The sequence below is a fragment of the Ranitomeya variabilis genome, chromosome 8 (genome assembly GCF_051348905.1).
Source record: "Ranitomeya variabilis isolate aRanVar5 chromosome 8, aRanVar5.hap1, whole genome shotgun sequence".
In the NCBI taxonomy this organism is placed as follows: domain Eukaryota; kingdom Metazoa; phylum Chordata; class Amphibia; order Anura; family Dendrobatidae; genus Ranitomeya; species Ranitomeya variabilis.
In genome coordinates this window covers 165253556-165271836 of record NC_135239.1, presented here as the reverse complement: position 1 = coordinate 165271836, position 18281 = coordinate 165253556, and the positions used below count along the sequence as shown (strand labels likewise).

At 46.9% G+C, this 18281-nt stretch overlaps 1 protein-coding gene across 1 annotated transcript in view; it reads right to left on the bottom strand.

Moving 5' to 3' along the window:
- The window catches only part of ATRIP (ATR interacting protein), an 88550-nt gene that overhangs the window by 27291 nt on the left and 42978 nt on the right, over positions 1 to 18281 (bottom strand). The window contains exons 7-8 of the mRNA XM_077276463.1: positions 13956 to 14036; positions 9840 to 9966 (exon numbers count right to left, since the gene is read on the bottom strand). Coding sequence (XP_077132578.1) covers positions 9840 to 9966; positions 13956 to 14036 — 208 coding nt within the window. The remainder of the gene's footprint in view (positions 1 to 9839; positions 9967 to 13955; positions 14037 to 18281) is intronic.

Genomic DNA, 18281 nt, shown 5'->3' with positions numbered 1-18281 from the left:
AGACTGACGCCAAACAACTGAAGTGTGAAAGAAGCCTAAGTGGTTAAAGATTATCCCATAAAAATAGTTTAAAGTAAATAATTTGTCAAAATATCAATTAAATGCAATATTTGTTAAAAAGTATATGTATTTTACTATGTTACTATTAAACATTTTAAACTAAAAGTAAATAATTCCAATTCTGTATGTTTTCTCTTAAAGGGAACCTGTCAGCAGGCTTTTGCTATGTAATCCGAAGACAGCAGGAGACAGAGAGAACTGTGAAGGATTTATCACTAAGAGACTTAGGGTACCGTCTCACAACGATTTACCAACGATCACGACCAGCGATACGACCTGGCCGTGATCGTTGGTAAGTGGTTGTGTGGTCGCTGGGGAGCTGTCACACAGACAGCTCTCCAGCGACCAACGATGCCGAAGTCCCCGGGTAACCAGGGTAAACATCGGGTTACTAAGCGCAGGGCCGCGCTTAGTAACCCGATGTTTACCGTGGTTACCAGCGTAAAAGTAAAAAAAACCAAACAGTACATACTTACATTCCGGTGTCTGTCCCCCGGCGTTCTGCTTCTCTGCACTGTGTCTGCGCCAGCCGGAAAGCACAGCGGTGACGTCACCGCTGTGCTCACTTTCCGGCCGGCCGGCGCTCACAGTGCAGAGAAGCAGAACGCCGGGGGACAGACACCGGAATGTAAGTATGTACTGTTTGTTTTTTTTTTTACTTTTACGCTGGTAACCACGGTAAACATCGGGTTACTAAGCGCGGCCCTGCGCTTAGTAACCCGATGTTTACCCTGGTTACAAGCGAACGCATCGCTGGATCGCTGTCACACACAACGATCCAGCGACGAAATGAAGTTCCAAACGATCTGCTACGACGTACGATTCTCAGCAGGATCCCTGATCGCTGCTGCGTGTCAGACACAGCGATATCGTATGGATATCGCTGGAACGTCACCGATCGTACCGTCGTAGCGACAAAAGTGCCACTGTGAGACGGTACCCTAAGATTGCAGAACTACACGAGTCCAGCAACGCAACCTCCTGTGATAAGCAGCTCACTGTCTATGGACATTGTATATACAGAGCCTGGTGTCAGCGGAGGCAGCTTTATGCTTTATCCTTTATCCTAAATCTAAAAGCTCCGATTGTGGCAGGACAGCTGCACCCAGCAATCAAAGTGATACATCGTTAGAAACCGGGTCTCTGTCCCTACATTATGCTGCTCTCAGGTTGCAAAAACCTGCTCACAGATTCCCTTTAACCCCTTTCCGACATCAGGCATAATAGTACGCTGATGTCCGACACCCTCCCTTTGATGTGGGCTCCAGCAGTGAGCCCAAATCTTTCCAGGTACGTTAGCTGTTTTGACCAGCTGACATGTGCCCGGAAGAGCCGTGGGTGGAATCGCGATCCACCCACGGCTATTAACCAGTTAAATGCCGCTGTCAAACTGACAGCGGCATTTAACATCCACTTTCCGCAATCGCGCCGGATTTCTGTCCATCGGTGACCCCTGTCATGTAATAAAGGGTCACCAATGGGTTGGCATGACAACCAGAGGTCTCCTGCAGACCTCTATGGTTGTCACTGTCAGATTGCTATGAGCGCCACCCGGTGGTTGGCGCTCATAGCAAGTGAGCAATTCTGCTACATACAGGTGACCTGATCATCGCCTGTATGTAGAAGAACCGATCCGGTTATGGCAGCTTCTAATCTAGCATGGAGTCTATTGAAGCATGACAAAAATAATAATAATAAGAAAAAAAAGATTATATATATATATATATATATATATATATATATATATATATATATATATATATATATATATATATATACACACACACACACACACACACACACACACATACATATATACATACATTATATATATATACACACATACATACATTTTTTTTTTTTTTACTTCAAATCACACCCTCCCCCCTTTGCCCCAAACAAACAAGAATAAAATAAAATAAAAAAAGTCAAACAAACATATTTGGTATTGCCGGGTTCAGAATTGCACGATCTATCAACATAAAAAAAAAGAATCCAATCGCTAAACAGCGTAATGAGAAAAAAAAAGTAAAAACGCCAGAATTACCTTATTTGGTCGCCACAACATTGCATTAAAATGCAATAACAGCGATCAAAAGCTCGTATCTGCACCAAAATGGTATCATTAAAAACATCAGCCTGGAGCGCTAAATATACGCCCTCACCCAACCCGAGATCACGAAAAATGGCGACGCTACGTGTATCAGAAAATGGCGTGTTTTTTTTTGGTTTTGTTTTTTACAAAATTTGGAATTTTTTTTCACCACCTAGACAAAAAAAGAAGCTAGACATGTTTGGTGTCTATGAACTCATAATGACCTGGAGAATCATAATGGCAGTATCAGCATTTAGTGAACATAGTAAAAAAGGAGATTTTTGTGTACTCACCGTAAAATCTTTTTCTCCGAGTCAATCATTGGGGGACACAGGACGAATGGGTGTTATGCTGCTGCCACCAGGAGGACACTAAGTTAAACACACACAAAAGATTAACTCCTCCCCTGCAGTATACACCCACGGGCTGGAGAAACCGGAGCCAGTTCGGTAACAAAGCAGTAGGAGTAAACCAGATAATAACAGTAAACATGTTACAGTCAAAACACCGACTGAAAAGAATAACCGAGCCAAACTAGGCTAACAGGGAGGGTGCTGTGTCCCCCAATGATTGACTCGGAGAAAAAGATTTTACGGTGAGTACACAAAAATCTCCTTTTCTCCTACGTATCATTGGGGGACACAGGACGAATGGGACGTCCCAAAGCAGTCCCTGGGTGGGAACAAGAAGTTATAAATGCTGTGCGTGCCTACGAGCTACAGATGAGACACTGCCGCTTGTAGGATTCGCCTACCGACGGACGCGTCTGCCGAGGCCTGAGAGTGCACATGGTAGTGCTTCGTGAATGTATGCAGGCTGGACCATGTAGCGGCCTTGCAGACCTGCGCTGCCGATGCCTGGTGCCGGATGGCCCAGGACGCGCCGACTGACCGGGTAGAATGAGCCTTGATCCCCGGAGGTGCGGCGTGACCCTTGACACGGTAGGACTCTTGGATGGCGGAACGAATCCACTTGGCAATGGAGGCCTTGGAAGCGGGAAGTCCCTTCCGTGGCCCTTCCGGAAGAACGAACAAGGCGTCTGACCTACGGAGAGACGCAGTTCTGGAGACATAACGTCTGAGACCCCTCACTAAGTCCAGAGTGTGGAGAGCCCTTTCCGTGCGGTGAGAAGGAGCAGGGCACAGTGAGGGAAGGACAATCTCCTCATTAAGATGGAAGGAGGAAACGACCTTCGGAAGAAAAGACGGACATGTCCGTAGAACTACCTTGTCCTGGTGGAACACGAGGAAAGGAGGTTGGCAAGACAGAGCTGCCAGCTCAGAGACACGTCTAATAGACGTGACAGCCACGAGGAAGGCAACTTTCCACGACAAGAGCAGCAAGGACACCTCATGCAAGGGCTCAAAAGGGGGCTCTTGAAGAGCACAGAGGACCAGATTCAGGTCCCATGGTTCCAAGGGCATTCTGTAAGGCGGAACCATATGAGAAACTCCCTGGATGAAAGTCTTGACTTGCAGTCTGTTTGCAATCCTTCTCTGGAAAAGAACCGAGAGAGCAGAAATTTGGCCCTTAAGAGAACTGAGGGCAAGGCCCAAGTCTACGCCTGATTGGAGGAATTCCAAAATGTGAGGAATAGAAAATTGGAGGGGGAAACGTCCCCGATCCCTGCACCAGGCGAAGTATACCTTCCAGGCGCGGTGGTAGATGCGCATGGAAGAAGACTTGCGTGCGCGGAGCATGGTAGATATAACCGTCTGGGGCAGACCCTTCTGCCTCAGTACCCAGGACTCAACGGCCACGCCGTTAAACACAGGGCCTCTGAGTTCGGGTGGTAAATGGGCCCTTGAGACAGGAGGTCTGCGCGGCTCGGCAGCCTCCAAGGTACGTCTGAGACCAGTTGCACCATCTCGGCGTACCATGTCCTGCGCGGCCAGTCCGGAGCGATGAGAATTACTGAAATCCGTTCTGCCCTGACCTTCCTGATTACCTTTGCCAGAAGGGGAATTGGGGGAAAGATGTATGGGAGTCTGAAACCCTGCCATGAGAGGACGAGAGCATCGGCTCCGAAGGCTGAGGGGTCGTGAGATCTGGCCATGAAGACGGGAACCTGGCAATTGAGGCGAGATGCCATTAGATCCACGTCCGGAGTCCCCCATCGAGAGCATATCTGGTGAAAGATTGCGGGATGAAGAGACCACTCTCCGGGATCGAGGCTGTGGCGACTGAGAAAGTCCGCTTCCCAGTTTTCCACGCCTGGGATGTAAACTGCTGAGAGTATGGAGTGGTTGGTCTCGGCCCAGCGGAGAATGAGCGTTACCTCGACCATGGCCGCTTTGCTGCGAGTGCCCCCTTGGCGGTTGATGTAGGCTACCGCAGTGGCGTTGTCGGACTGGACTCTGACCGCGCGGCCGGAAAGAAACGGATGAAAATGGCGGAGTGCCAGTCTGATTGCCCGAATCTCTAGGATGTTGATGGGCAGCTGGGATTCCTGCGGGGACCAGCGACCCTGAGTCGAGTGGCGCTGGAACACAGCACCCCAGCCGAAGAGACTGGCGTCCGTTGTGACAACCAGCCAGTGCACCGGAAGGAAAGACTTCCCCCGAGTCAGGGAGGACCTCTTGGTCCACCACCTGAGGGACTGCCTGATTGGGCGAGAGAGCAGGAGACGGCGGTTGAGCGAGGCAGGATTCCTGTCCCATACTGCTAGAAGGGCGTGCTGTAGGGGACGGAGGTGAAATACAGCAAAAGGCACTGCCTCCATTGCCGCCACCATCCTGCCGAGTACCCTCATGGAGAAGCGTAGGGAGTGAGGGCGAGGTTGGGTAAGCTTTCGGACTTCTCTCTGTAGCGTGGATACCTTTTCCGGAGGTAGGAGTACTAGACCCTGAGAAGAGTCTAGGATCATCCCCAGGTAGGATATGGTTTGAGCCGGGACTGGGGAAGATTTCTTGAAGTTGATTTTCCAACCCAGGCGCAAAAAGGTATTTATGGTGACGTCTACTGCTTCTGAGCAGGATCGAAAAGAGGAGCCTTTTATGAGAATGTCGTCCAAGTAGGGCAACACCACTATGCCTCGAGCATGGAGAATGGCCACGGCAGCTGCCATGACCTTGGTGAATACCCGAGGAGCGGTGGCCAGCCCGAAGGGTAGGGCGACAAACTGGAAATGGTGCCCCTGGACCGCGAAGCGGAGGAAACGCTGATGAGACGGTAGGATGGGAATGTGCAGGTAAGCGTCCTGAACATCCAGAGATGCAAGGAACTCGCCCTCTTCCAGAGAGGCAATTACCGAGCGGAGGGACTCCATACGGAATCGATGTACGCGGACGTACTTGTTGAGAAGCTTGAGGTCTAATATTGGACGTACTGAGCCGTCCTTTTTTGGTACGATGAAAAGATTGGAATAGAAACCTTGGTACCTCTCGTTCTGAGGTACCGGGATGATGACCCCGTCTTCCCATAGCGACCTTATGGCCTGGAAGTACTGACAGACCCTTGCTCTGGGAGGAGGGGACTGGAAGAAACGAGATGGGGGAAGAGAGACAAACTATCTTGTAACCGGAGGACACTAGGTCGCGGACCCATCGGTCGGGAACTACCGAGAGCCACGCGTCCCGAAAGAAGAGTAGGCGGCCGCCTACTCTGTCGGTGTCCTTCGGCGTTTGCCAAGAGTCATTGAGGTGGAGACCTGTTAGGTCTGGACCCTCGGAATCCCTGTTGTCTGGGTCTGCCTCTCCAAGTGGGAGAAGGTTTGTAAGACGGCTGGGAGGCTCTGTCCTTGCGCTGACCTCTCCCGACGCCGGGTGGCGCGGAGGAGGGATTGGACCAATTGGAGCCGAAACGGAAATATCGGCCTCGGCCCTGTTGGTTGCGAAAGGGACGAAAAGTTCGTTGCTGGGGAAGGAATTTGCTCTTTCCTCCTGTGGAGTCTGCAATTATTTTGTCTAGTTTGTCCCCAAATAGGCGTTCGCCCTGGTATGGAAGAGACATGAGGGATTTTTTGGATCCCGAGTCCGCTTTCCAGTCCCTGAGCCAAAGGGATCTGCGGATCGTGACAGCATTGGCCGCTGCCTGTGAGGCACAGTTGGCCGCGTCTAAGGATGCGGAAACTACGAAGTCCCCCGCTCTAGCGATCTGAGTGGCCAGGTGTGAAATTTCTGGGGGTAAGTCGGCACGTAGTGCTGTAGAGGATAAAGACTCGGCCCAATGGGACATAGCTTTTGCAACCCACGTGACGGCAAAAGAGGGAAAGAGAGAAGCCGAGGAGGCTTCAAAGGCCGAGCGAGCCATCTGTTCAATTTGTCTATCAGTGGGATGCTTGATGGACGCACCCTCAGAGGAGGATAGAACCGCCTTGGTGGCTAGCCGCGACACTGGCGGGTCCACGGAGGGTGACTGAGACCAGTCCCTAGCTAGGTCCTGAGCAAACGGATACTTCAATTGCATAGCCTTCTGTCCTGAAAAACGTTTATCCGGACGGACTCTATGGTGATCGACTATGTCCTTGAATTGAGGGTGCGTAGGAAAAAATTTATGAGCCTTTGTGGTTCGCCCGAAAGATACGGGATGAACCGCCTTGGACGGGGTTTCCTCCTCTAACTGTAGTGTCTGACTTACAGAGTCTATGAGAGAATCTAAAGTCTCTTGATCGTGATGATACTCTGGGGAACAGGACGCGTTGGACGCGTCGTCCAGGAGGGATTCCCTGCTATGAGTCGGGGATGAGTGACGAGAGACTTCGCTCTCTGAGCCGGAAGGCTGATCCCGGACCGGAGATATTACCCTGGACCTCTTTTTGGATGAGTGAGGGCTTCTGGAAACGGTACGACCTCTAGGCCGAGAGGGGTTCTTAGACCGCGTTATATCATCCGTGGAAGTGCCCTGGCTAAGGGACGGCTCACGGAGAGACTGTATCGTCCTTTCCAAGGATGCCACAGATCGAGCGAGGGAGGACGCCCATGCGGGGGTACTAGGCTCGCTACATTCCGGGTCAGAGGCCGGAGTAACCTGAGCCGCCGACATTTCGCAGGCGGTGCACAGCGGGTCAGTGTGACCTCGGGGCAGAGATACCTTGCAGGAGGTGCACACAGCAAAAATAACGGAGTGGGTCTTTCCAGTCCGTTTTTGCTTAGACTGTGACATATTTGTGATTAAGTGAGCGTACTGGCAGGGGGGGAGACAATCCTACTGAGTGCGTCTCACCAAAGTTCTGCGGTGGCCTGGCAGGGAGATCCTGATGTCCTGTGCACTGCGTTGCTGCAAGGCCGCCAGCGCACTTCCTGGTCCAAGATGGCCGCCGAGATGTGAGAAGGGCGCTTCTCGGGAGCGAGAAGCGCCCAGGGAGGGGGCGTGTCTTGGGCGGACGTAGACGTGCATGTAGGCGGGCGCTGGAGTCCGGACCGGGCCGAGGTGCCACCGCGCCAACGGAGCGCCGGAAAGACCGCCGTGCCCCCTCAGAATTATAACGCTGCCCCGCGGCTGCAGAGCCGCATTAGTAAGAGAGTAAGGGGCCCCCCCCTGTCAGCTCGTCGGCCCCCGCACTTACCCTGTGCGATGGAACCAATGCTCCATCCACCTTCACCTTGGTAGGGAGAGGGTGGAGAGCTTCTGCCGCCATGCGTCGTCCGCTATATTCAGTGGTGATGCAGTGGGCGGCTGCACGGACGCCATGTCATTCTGTCCGGCTGTGCCCTGGCTCCAGGAAACTTAGGTGGATGATTAGTCCCCGTGGTCGCCTGAGAGGGAGGGAGGGAGATCGGAACGCTAAGGAACCGTCGCCACACTGAAAAGTGAGCCAGGGCTGGCATCCATCGTCGCGGGAAAGGATACAGGAGGAACGCTCCATGTACTTGCCCGTTGTTGGTGCGGGGGAGATCAGAGCTGAAAATTTGCCTGTCGCCCCCTTCTCTCCGTTAAATTAAAAATTGGTGGGGTCCTGAGGACCCAAGTGCCTCCTGAGACACTAAGTAAGAACTGGCTCCGGTTTCTCCAGCCCGTGGGTGTATACTGCAGGGGAGGAGTTAATCTTTTGTGTGTGTTTAACTTAGTGTCCTCCTGGTGGCAGCAGCATAACACCCATTCGTCCTGTGTCCCCCAATGATACGTAGGAGAAAAGAAAACTGTGGGGGATTGCACTTTTTTTTTTTGCAATTTCACCGCACTTGGATTTTTTTTCCCAATTTCCGGTACACTATATGTTAACCCCTTCACCCCCGGAGCTTTTTCCGTTTTTCCATTTTCGTTTTTCGCTACCCTCCTTCCCAGAGCCATAACTTTTTTATTTTTCCGTCAATTTGGCCATGTGAGGGCTTATTTTTTGCGGGACGAGTTGTACTTTTGAACGACATCATTGGTTTTAGCATGTCGTGTACTAGAAAACGGGAAAAAAATTCCAAGTGCTGTGAAATTGCAAAAAAAGTGCAATCCCACACTTGTTTTTTGCTTGCCTATTTTGCTAGGTTCACTAAATGCTAAAACTGACCTGCCATTATGATTCTCCAGGTCACTACGAGTTTATAGACACCTAACATGACTAGGTTATTTTTCACCTAAGTGGTGAAAAAAAATTCCAAACTTTGCAAAAAACAAAACAAAACAAAATTGCGCCATTTTCCGATACTCGTAGCGTCTCCATTTTTCGTGATCTGGGGTCAGGTGAGGGCTTATTTTTTGCGTGCCGAGCTGGCGTTTTTAATGATAGCATTTTGGTGTAGATACGTTCTTTTGATCGCCCGTTATTGCATTTTAATGCAATGTCGTGGCGACCAAAAAAACGTAAATCTGGCGTTTCGAATTTTTTTCTCATTACGCCATATAGCGATCAGGTTAATGCTTTTTTTTTATTGATAGATCGGGCGATTCTGAACGCGGCGATACCAAATATGTGTAGGTTGGTTTTTTTTTTTATTGATTTATTTTGATTGGGGCGAAAGGGGGGTGATTTAAACTTTTATATTTTTTTTATTTTTTTCACATTTTTAAAAACTTTTTTTTTTTACTTTTGCCATGCTTCTATAGCCTCCATGGGAGGCTAGAAGCAGGCACAGCCCGATCGGCTCTGCTATGCAGCACCGATCATAAGATCGCTGCTACACAGCAGAATTGCAGGTGTGCTGTGAGCGCCGACCACAGGGGGGCGCTCACAGCCACCGGCAATCAGTAACCATAGAGGTCTCAAGGACCTCTATGGTTACCTTCCTGACACATCGCCGACCCCCGATCATGTGACGGGGGTCGGCGATGCGCTCATATCCGGCCGCACGGCCGGATGCGGTAGTTAAATGCCGCTGTCTGAGTTTGACAGCGGCATTTAACTAGTTAATAGCGGCGGGTGATCGCGATTTCACCCGCCGCTATTGCGCGCACATGTCAGCTGTAAAAAACAGCTGACATGTCGCGACTTTGATGTGCGCTCACCGCCGGAGCGCACATCAAAGCGGGGGTCCCGACATGTGACGTACTATACCGTCACATGTCGGGAAGGGGTTAAAACCAATGGTGTTGTTCAAAAGTACAACTCATCCCGCAAAAAACAAGCCCTCACATGGCCATATTGACGGAAAAATAAAAAAAAAGTTATGGCTCTGGGAAGAAGGGGAGCAAAAAAGGAAAACACAAAAACGAAAATACCTCCGGTCATAAAGGGGTTAAAGAGTCTCACAGGAACAAAGCGCCTACATATTCTCTTCCTACAATAGGCAATACAGCCCTGATTTTTGCTCACTTGCTTGACTGGGCTCTCTGTATAGAAGGTACTGTCACTCCGCACGGGTTACTGTGGAGAAGGTGGCATAGACCAGGAGGACCAAAGGGCTCTGATTGTTGCATTAAAGTACTCAGCAAGACAGAACCTAAGAGAAAAAAGAAAAAAAAACACATTAAAATATGGAACAAATTTTACTGTCTAGTTTTTTTTTACAGTTTTGACAGTTATTCCATAAAAGGGTACTCCAGGAAGATAAAAACATTTTTTTACTGTGCCTGCCCTCAAACTATAAAGATGAGGTGCCCAGTGCAGTTCTATCATCTGAAGACTGGCTTATAGATTTAACGGAGCACTTCTTCAGATAACCCTGCTGGTCCGGGGGGAGCCGATCACTTACACAGGATATCAATGTTTCAGAGACAAAAGGTTACTGCTCTTTCCTCTACACCCACCATAGTTTGGCTATATCACGGCTATAGTTACTAAATGGGGTTTTAAAGATGCAGATGTTCAACTTAATGCATCCATCAGTTAAAGCTCTGTCCTGTGCCCACTCGTTTTACCAATCCTTGACCCCATCCATAAGATGGGAATGGAAGGAGGGGAATTTCACAATACACCTCCTTCAGCCTCTTCTATAATACCATCTTAGTGCAGTGGAGACAGTGGAATACTGTATATGGTCACACGCACTTCCATTTACAGCCAATACGTGACCAGTACCAAAGGCTACCCAAGAGAGGAAGACTGGCTTTACTAATAAAGGAATTCAAGACACCATTTCTAAAAATGGGCACATTAATAAAATCAATATGTGTCACAGGATTACCGCAACAGAGAAGGGCTAGTAGACCGCAGTGCCTGATTTCACGTACTCCTGCACTGATTAGAAGCACTTCCCCTTCATATTAAATTATGCAGGTTTCTGCTAGCAGTGCAAGGGTAAAATGGTTCAGCTTAGAGTCTTTGAAGCTTTCCTGCTTGGATGAGCTCAGCTGTTCAGTGTTGGCCACTCTCCTCTACATTATATACTCGTCTCAGCGATCTGGATTGCCAGCGTTAGCCTTGTACTGCCTCGGATGGGGTGGAGGTGTCAGTTTTTGGAGCGTTGATCTGCGATTGTCCCTTAGTATTTCTTCTGTGTGCAAATTTCTCTCTCCAATTTGGTTTACCTCCCTTTTCTCCCCAGTGTTCCTCTCTGTTGTCTGTGAGTGCATATTTGCATGATTGCGATTTTCATCAAGTCCCTGTACACCCTCCCTTCTTAGTCTGAGATAGAGAGAGATACAGTACAGACCAAAAGTTTGGACACACCTTCTCATTTAAAGATTTTTCTGTATTTTCATGACTATGAAAATTGTACATTCACACTGAAGGCATCAAAACTATGAATTAACACATGTGGAATTATATACTTAACAAAAAAGTGTGAAACAACTGAAATTATGTCTTATATTCTGGGTTCTTCAAAGTAGCCACCTTTTGCTTTGATGACTGCTTTGCACACTCTTGGCATTCTCTTGATGAGCTTCAAGAGGTATTCTCTTGATGAGCTTCAAGAGGTAGTCACCAGGAATGGTCTTACAACAATCTTGAAGGCGTTCCCAGAGATGCTTAGCACTTGTTGGCCCTTTTGCCTTCACTCTGCGGTCCAGCTCTCCCCAAACCATCTCGATTGGGTTCAGGTCTGGTGACTGTGGAGGCCAGGTCATCTGGCGTAGCACCCCATCACTCTCCTTCTTGGTCAAGTAGCCCTTACACAGCCTGGAGATGTGTTTGGGGTCATTGTCCTCTTGAAAAATAAATCATGGTCCAACGAAACGCAAACTGGATGGGATAGCATGCCGCTGCAAGATGCTGTGGGAGCCATGCTGGTTCAGTATGCCTTCAATTTTGAATAAATCCCCAACAGTGTCACCAGAAAAGCACCCCCACACCATCACACCTCCTCCTCCATGCTTCACGGTGGGAACCAGGCATGTAGAGCCCATCCGTTCACCTTTTCTGCGTCGCACAAAGACACGGTGGTTGGAACCAAAGATGTCAAATTTGGACTCATCAGAGCAAAGCACAGATTTCCACTGGTCTAATGTGTTCTTTAGCCCAAACAAGTCTCTTCTGCTTGTTGCCTGTCCTTAGCAGTGGTTTCCTAGCAGCTATTTTACTATGAAGGCCTGCTGCACAAAGTCTCTTCTTAACAGTTGTTGTAGAGATGTGTCTGCTGCTAGAACTCTGTGTGGCATTGACCTGGTCTCTAATCTGAGCTGCTGTTAACCTACGATTTCTAAGGCCGGTGACTCGGATAAACTTATCCTCAGAAGCAGAGGTGACTCTTGGTCTTCCTTTCCTGGGGCGGTCCTCATGTGAGCCAGTTTCTTTGTAGCGCTTGATGGTTTTTGCCAATGCACTTGGGGACACTTTCAAAGTTTTCCCAATTTTTTGGACTGACTGACCTTCATTTCTTAAAGTAATGATGGCCACTCATTTTTCTTTACTTAGAATTTGTATTATGGCAAGAAAAAGCAGCTAACAGTCTATTCAGTAGGACTATCAGCTGTGTATCCACCAGACTTCTGCACAACACAATTGATGGTCTCAACTCCATTTATAAGGCAAGACATCCCACTTATTAAACCTGACAGGGCACACCTGTGAATTGAAAACCATTCCCGGTGACTACCTCTTGAAGCTCATCAAGAGAATGTCAAGAGTGTGCAAAGCAGTCAAAGCAAAAGGTGGCTACTATGAAGAACCTAGAATATAAGACATAATTTCAGTTGTTTCACACTTTTTTGTTAAGTATATAATTCCACATGTGTTAATTCATAGTTTTGATGCCTTCAGTGTGAATGTACAATATTCATAGTCCTGAAAATACAGATAAAATCTTTAAATGAGAAGGTGTGTCCAAACTTTTGGTCTGTACTGTATATATATATATATATATATATATATATATATATATATATATATATACACACACATATACACACACACACACACAGAGAGAGAGAGATAGATAGACATATACACACACCCTAATACTCCCCACTTCCCTGGGTGGGGGAGGTGGACAGATATAGGGCTGATTCAGGAGGTCAGTAAGTTACATGGCCCCGGCCTCTTAACCATCAGAAGTAATTCGGGGAGCAGAGATAGCTAGGTACAGTACTCCTTCCTATATCTGTTCTGCCAACATTACGATGAAAATCTCCCTCCTCCATTTTCTTTGTGCTTTGGCTTCGTAATCCCCTGGTATTAAAAATGCAGAAAAATCTCAGAATTGAATCTCTTGAATTCCATCGATTCACTGATGTAGCTTCTATATAACTTGTCATGAGTTTATTAAATAAGTCTCAATAAAAATCAAATAGTTCTAATTGTGTAGGAGATGTAGTGTAAGTGTATGATGATAAGTAGAATCTATACTCTTCTTCTGTAGTGGCAGAATTCCATGTCCTGGAACACTGTTAGGTCATGTGACCTCTACAGCCAATCAGCGTAGTGGACAACTTCTTTAAATGAAAAGTTACCTTGGCAAAACATATCAATGACCTATCCGTAGGACAACCCCTTTAACTAAAGGTTTTCACTGGGTTCTGCCAACTCTCCTCTGACAGATGATGCAAGAGTAGAAAATCAGGCATGCTAAATTTCAGTGTCCAATCCCTTTGATCCTGTGGGTACAAGGCCTTCACGAGAAGTGTCTGGCAGGAGCTTACTTCTCTCTACTCGTGAAATACCCATGTCCGCTGAGCACAGAATACATGGGATGGGCTGTCCGGAACCATTTTCAGATGTTGGCTGAACCCTCATGCAGCTAACAGTTATCTGGGGTGTATCGGCACCTTAAGGATGGTTTCCGGGCTAACGATATTGATGACCTATCCTTAGGACAACTGGCACCATCCATCACCTGCTTTCAGTCCCATCAGCAGACAGAAGGAAACGGTGGATAGAGTCAATCAGAAAAGTGGTCACAGCCAAGTACTCTAGCCGCTGAACACAATCACTGGTGATCAGTGGGAGTCGCCTAGGGTTCGTCCCACAAGGATCCCACCCATACTGATGTATACTACTTTAAAAAAAAAATTTTGCGGACATTTTCAGGCTTCCCAGATGCTAGGTACATACCTTGTCTGTCCATGCTGTGCTTGCAGTATGATGTAGAAAATACTTTCGCTTGTTTAACTGTTGTATTTAATGCTTCAATGTCTACACAAAAAAAAAATATAACAGGATTTTTGGCTGCTTACAGTAAAATCTGTTTCTCGGAGCCTTCATTGGGGGACACAGCTGTGTCCCCCAGTGAAGCAGTAGAGAAATACATATCTCTTTTACTGATTACTTGTAACAAAGAGCAAAATTTGAGGACTGCACAAGTTAAATAAAAAGAATTTCACCCCTTAATGACCAGGGCTAAAAAGGACAAAGGGTAATTCACATCTTCATAACTGGATATTGTAGGATAGTGTTTGTAAACACAAGAACATTTAGCAATTTGCAGCTTAACCCCTTAGTGACAGAGCCAATTTGGTACTTAATGACCGAGCCAATTTTTACAATTCTGACCAGTGTCACTTTATGAGGTTATAACTCTGGAACGCTTTATCGGATCCCGCTGATTCTGAGATTGTTTTTTCGTGACATGTTGTACTTCAAGTTAGTGGTAACATTTCTTCGATATTACTTGCGATTATTTATGAAAAAAATGGAAATATGGCGAACATTTTTTAAATTTTGCAATTTTCAAACTTTGTATTTTTATGCCCTTAAATCAGAGAGATATGTCACAAAAAAATAGTTAATAAATAACATTTCTCACATGTCTACTTTACATCAGCACAATTTTGGAAACAATTTTTTTTTTTGTTAGGGAGTTATAAGGGTTAAAAGTTGACCAGCAATTTCTCATTTTTACAACACCATGTTTTTTTTAGGGACCACATCACCTTTGAAGTGATTTTGAGGGGTCTATATGATAGAAAATAACCAAGTGTGACACCATTCTAAAAACTGCACCCCTCAAGGTGCTCAAAACCACATTCAAGAAGTTTATTAACCCTTTACGTACTTCACAGGAACTAAAACAATGTGGAAGAAAAAAATGAACATTTTACTTTTTTTTGCAAACATTTTACTTCAGAACCATTTTTTTTAATTTTCACAAGTGTAAAAACAGAAATTTAACCACAAATTTTGTTGTGCAATTTTTCCTGAGTACGCCGATACCCCATATGTGGAGGTAAACCACTGTTTGGGCGCACCGCAGAGCTTGGAAGTGAAGGAGCACCGTTTGACTGTTTCAATGCAGAATTGGCTGGAATTGAGATCGGACGCCATGTCGCGTTTGGAGAGCCCCTAATGTGCCTAAACAGTGAAAACCCCCCACAAGTGACACCATTTTGGAAACTAGACCCCCCAAGGAACTTATCTAGATGTGTGGTGAGCACTTTGAACCCCCAAGTGCTTCACAGAAGTTTATAACGTAGAGCCGTGAAAATAAAAAATCGCATTTGTTTTCACAAAAATGATTTTTTCGCCCACAAATTCTTATTTTCACAAGGGTAACAGGAGAAATTAGACCACAAAAGTTGTTGTGCAATTTCTCCTGAGTACGTCGATACCCCATATGTGGAGGTAAACCACTGTTTGGGCGCACCGCAGAGCTTGGAAGTGAAGGAGCACCGTTTGACTTTTTCAATGCAGAATTGGCTGGAATTGAGATCGGATGCCATGTCGCGTTTGGAGAGTCCCTGATGTGCCTAAACAGTGGAAACCCCCCACAAGTGATACCATTTTGGAAACTAGACCCCTTAAGGAACTTATCTAGATGTGTGGTGAGCACTTTGAACCCCCAAGTGCTTCACAGAAGTTTATAACGTAGAGCCGTGAAAATAAAAAATCTCATTTTTTCTACAAAAATGATCTTTTTGCCCCCAAATTTTTATTTTCACAAGGGTAACAGGAGAAATTAGACCACAAAAGTTGTTGTACAATTTCTCCTGAGTACGTCGATACCCCATATATGGGGGTAAACCACTGTTTGGGCGCACCGCAGAGCTTGGAAGAGAAGGAGTGTCGTTTTACTTTTTCAATGTAGAATTGGCTGGAATTGAGATCGGACGCCATGTCACGTTTGGAGAGCCGCTGATGTGCCTAAACAGTGGAGACCCCCCACATATGACACCATTTTGGAAACTAGACCCCTTAAGGAACTTATCTAGATGTGTGGTGAGCACTTTAAACCCCCAGGTGCTTCACAGAAGTTTATAACGTAGAGCCGTGAAAATAAAAAAATCGCATTTTTTCTACAAAAATGATCTTTTTGCCTCCAAATTTTTATTTTACCAAGGGTAACAGGAGAAAATGGACCCCAGAAGCTGTTGTACAATTTGTCTTGAGTACGCCGACACCCCATATGTGGGGGTAAACCACTGTTTGGGCGCATGGCTGAGCTCGGAAGCAAAGGAGCGCCATTTGACTTTTCAATGCAAAATTGACTGGAATTGAGATCGGACGCCATGTCGCGTTTGGAGAGCCCCTGATGTGCCTAAACAGCAGAAACCCCCCAAAAGTGACCCCATTTTGGAAACTAGACCCCCCATGGAACTTATCTAGATGTGTAGTGAGAACTTTGAATGCCCAAGTGCTTCACAGAAGTTTATAATGCAGAGTAGTGAAAATAAAAAATATTTTTTTTCCCACAAAAAATATTTTTTTAGCCCCCAAATTTTTATTTTCACAAGGGTAACAAGAGAAATTGGACCCCAAAAGTTGTTGTCCAATTTGTCCTGAGTATGCTGGTACCCCATATGTGGGGGTAAACCACTGTTTGGGCGCACGGCAGAGCTCGGAAGGGAAGGAGCGCCATTTTGGAATGCAGACTTTGATAGAATTGTCTGCGGGCGTTATGTTGCGTTTGCAGACCACTAATGTACCTAAACAGTAGAAACCCCAACAAGTGACCCCATTTTGGAAAATAGACCCCCCAAGGAACTTATCTAGATATGTGGTGAGAACTTTGAATGCCCAAGTGCTTCACAGACGTTTATAATGCAGAGTAGTGAAAATAAAAAATATTTTTTTTCCCACAAAAAAGATTTTTTTAGCCCCCAAATTTTTATTTTCACAAGGGTAACAAGAGAAATTGGACCCCAAAAGTTGTTGTCCAATTTGTCCTGAGTATGCTGGTACCCCATATGTGGGGGTAAACCACTGTTTGGGCGCACGGCAGAGCTCGGAAGGGAAGGAGCGCCATTTTGGAATGCAGACTTTGATAGAATTGTCTGCGGGCGTTATGTTGCGTTTGCAGACCACTAATGTACCTAAACAGTAGAAACCCCCAACAAGTGACCCCATTTTGGAAAATAGACCCCCCAAGGAACTTATCTAGATATGTGGCGAGAACTTTGAAAGCTCAAGTGCTTAACAGAAATTTATAATGCAGAGTAGTGAAAATAAAAAAATATATTTTTTTCCAACAAAAAAGATTTTTAGCCCCCACGTTTTTATTTTCACAAGGGTAACAGGAGAAATTGGACCCCAAAAGTTGTTGTCCAATTTATCCCGAGTACGCTGATGCCCCATATGTGGGGGTAAACCACTGTTTGGGCGCACGGCAGAGCTCAGAAGGGAGGGAGTACCATTTGACTTTTTTAGCGCAAAATTGGCTGTCGTGTTTGGAGACCCCCTGATGTACCTAAACAGTGGAAACCCCCCAATTCTAACTCCAACCCTAACCCCAACACAGCCCTAACCCTAATCTCAACCCGATCCATAATCCTAATCACAACCCTAACGATAATCACAACCCTAACCCCAAAACAGCCCTAATCTCAACCCTAACCATAACCCTAATCAAAACCCTAAATCCAACACACCCCTAACCCTAATCCCAACCCTAACCCTAATCCCAACCCTAATCCCAAACGTAACACTAATCCCAACCCTAATCCAAACCCTAACCCTAATCCCAACTCTAACCCTAACTTTAGCCCCAACCCTAACTTTAGCCCCAACCCTAACCATAACTTTAGCCCCCGTCGTCACAAAAAAAGTTCAATGTAACCTTTTTTTTGTACGTCGCGTCCGCCATTTCCGCGGATGCGTGGCCGTAACTCTGCCCCCTCCTCCCCAGGACATAGACTGGGCAGCGGATGCGTTGAAAAACTGCATCCGCTGCCCACGTTGTGCACAATTTTCACAACGTGCGTCGGTACATCGGGCCGACGCATTGCGACCGCCCCGTACCGACGCAAGTGTGAAAGAAGCCTAAGGCTACTTTCACACTAGCGTCGTACTCGGCCCATCGCAGTGTGTTGGGCCGACGTACCGAGGCTAGCGTTGTAAGCGCCGCACAACGGGTGCAGCGGATGCTGTTTTTTCAACGCATCCGCTGCCCCATTGTGAGGTGCGGGGAGGCGGGGGCGGAGTTCCGGCCACGCATGCGCGGTCGGA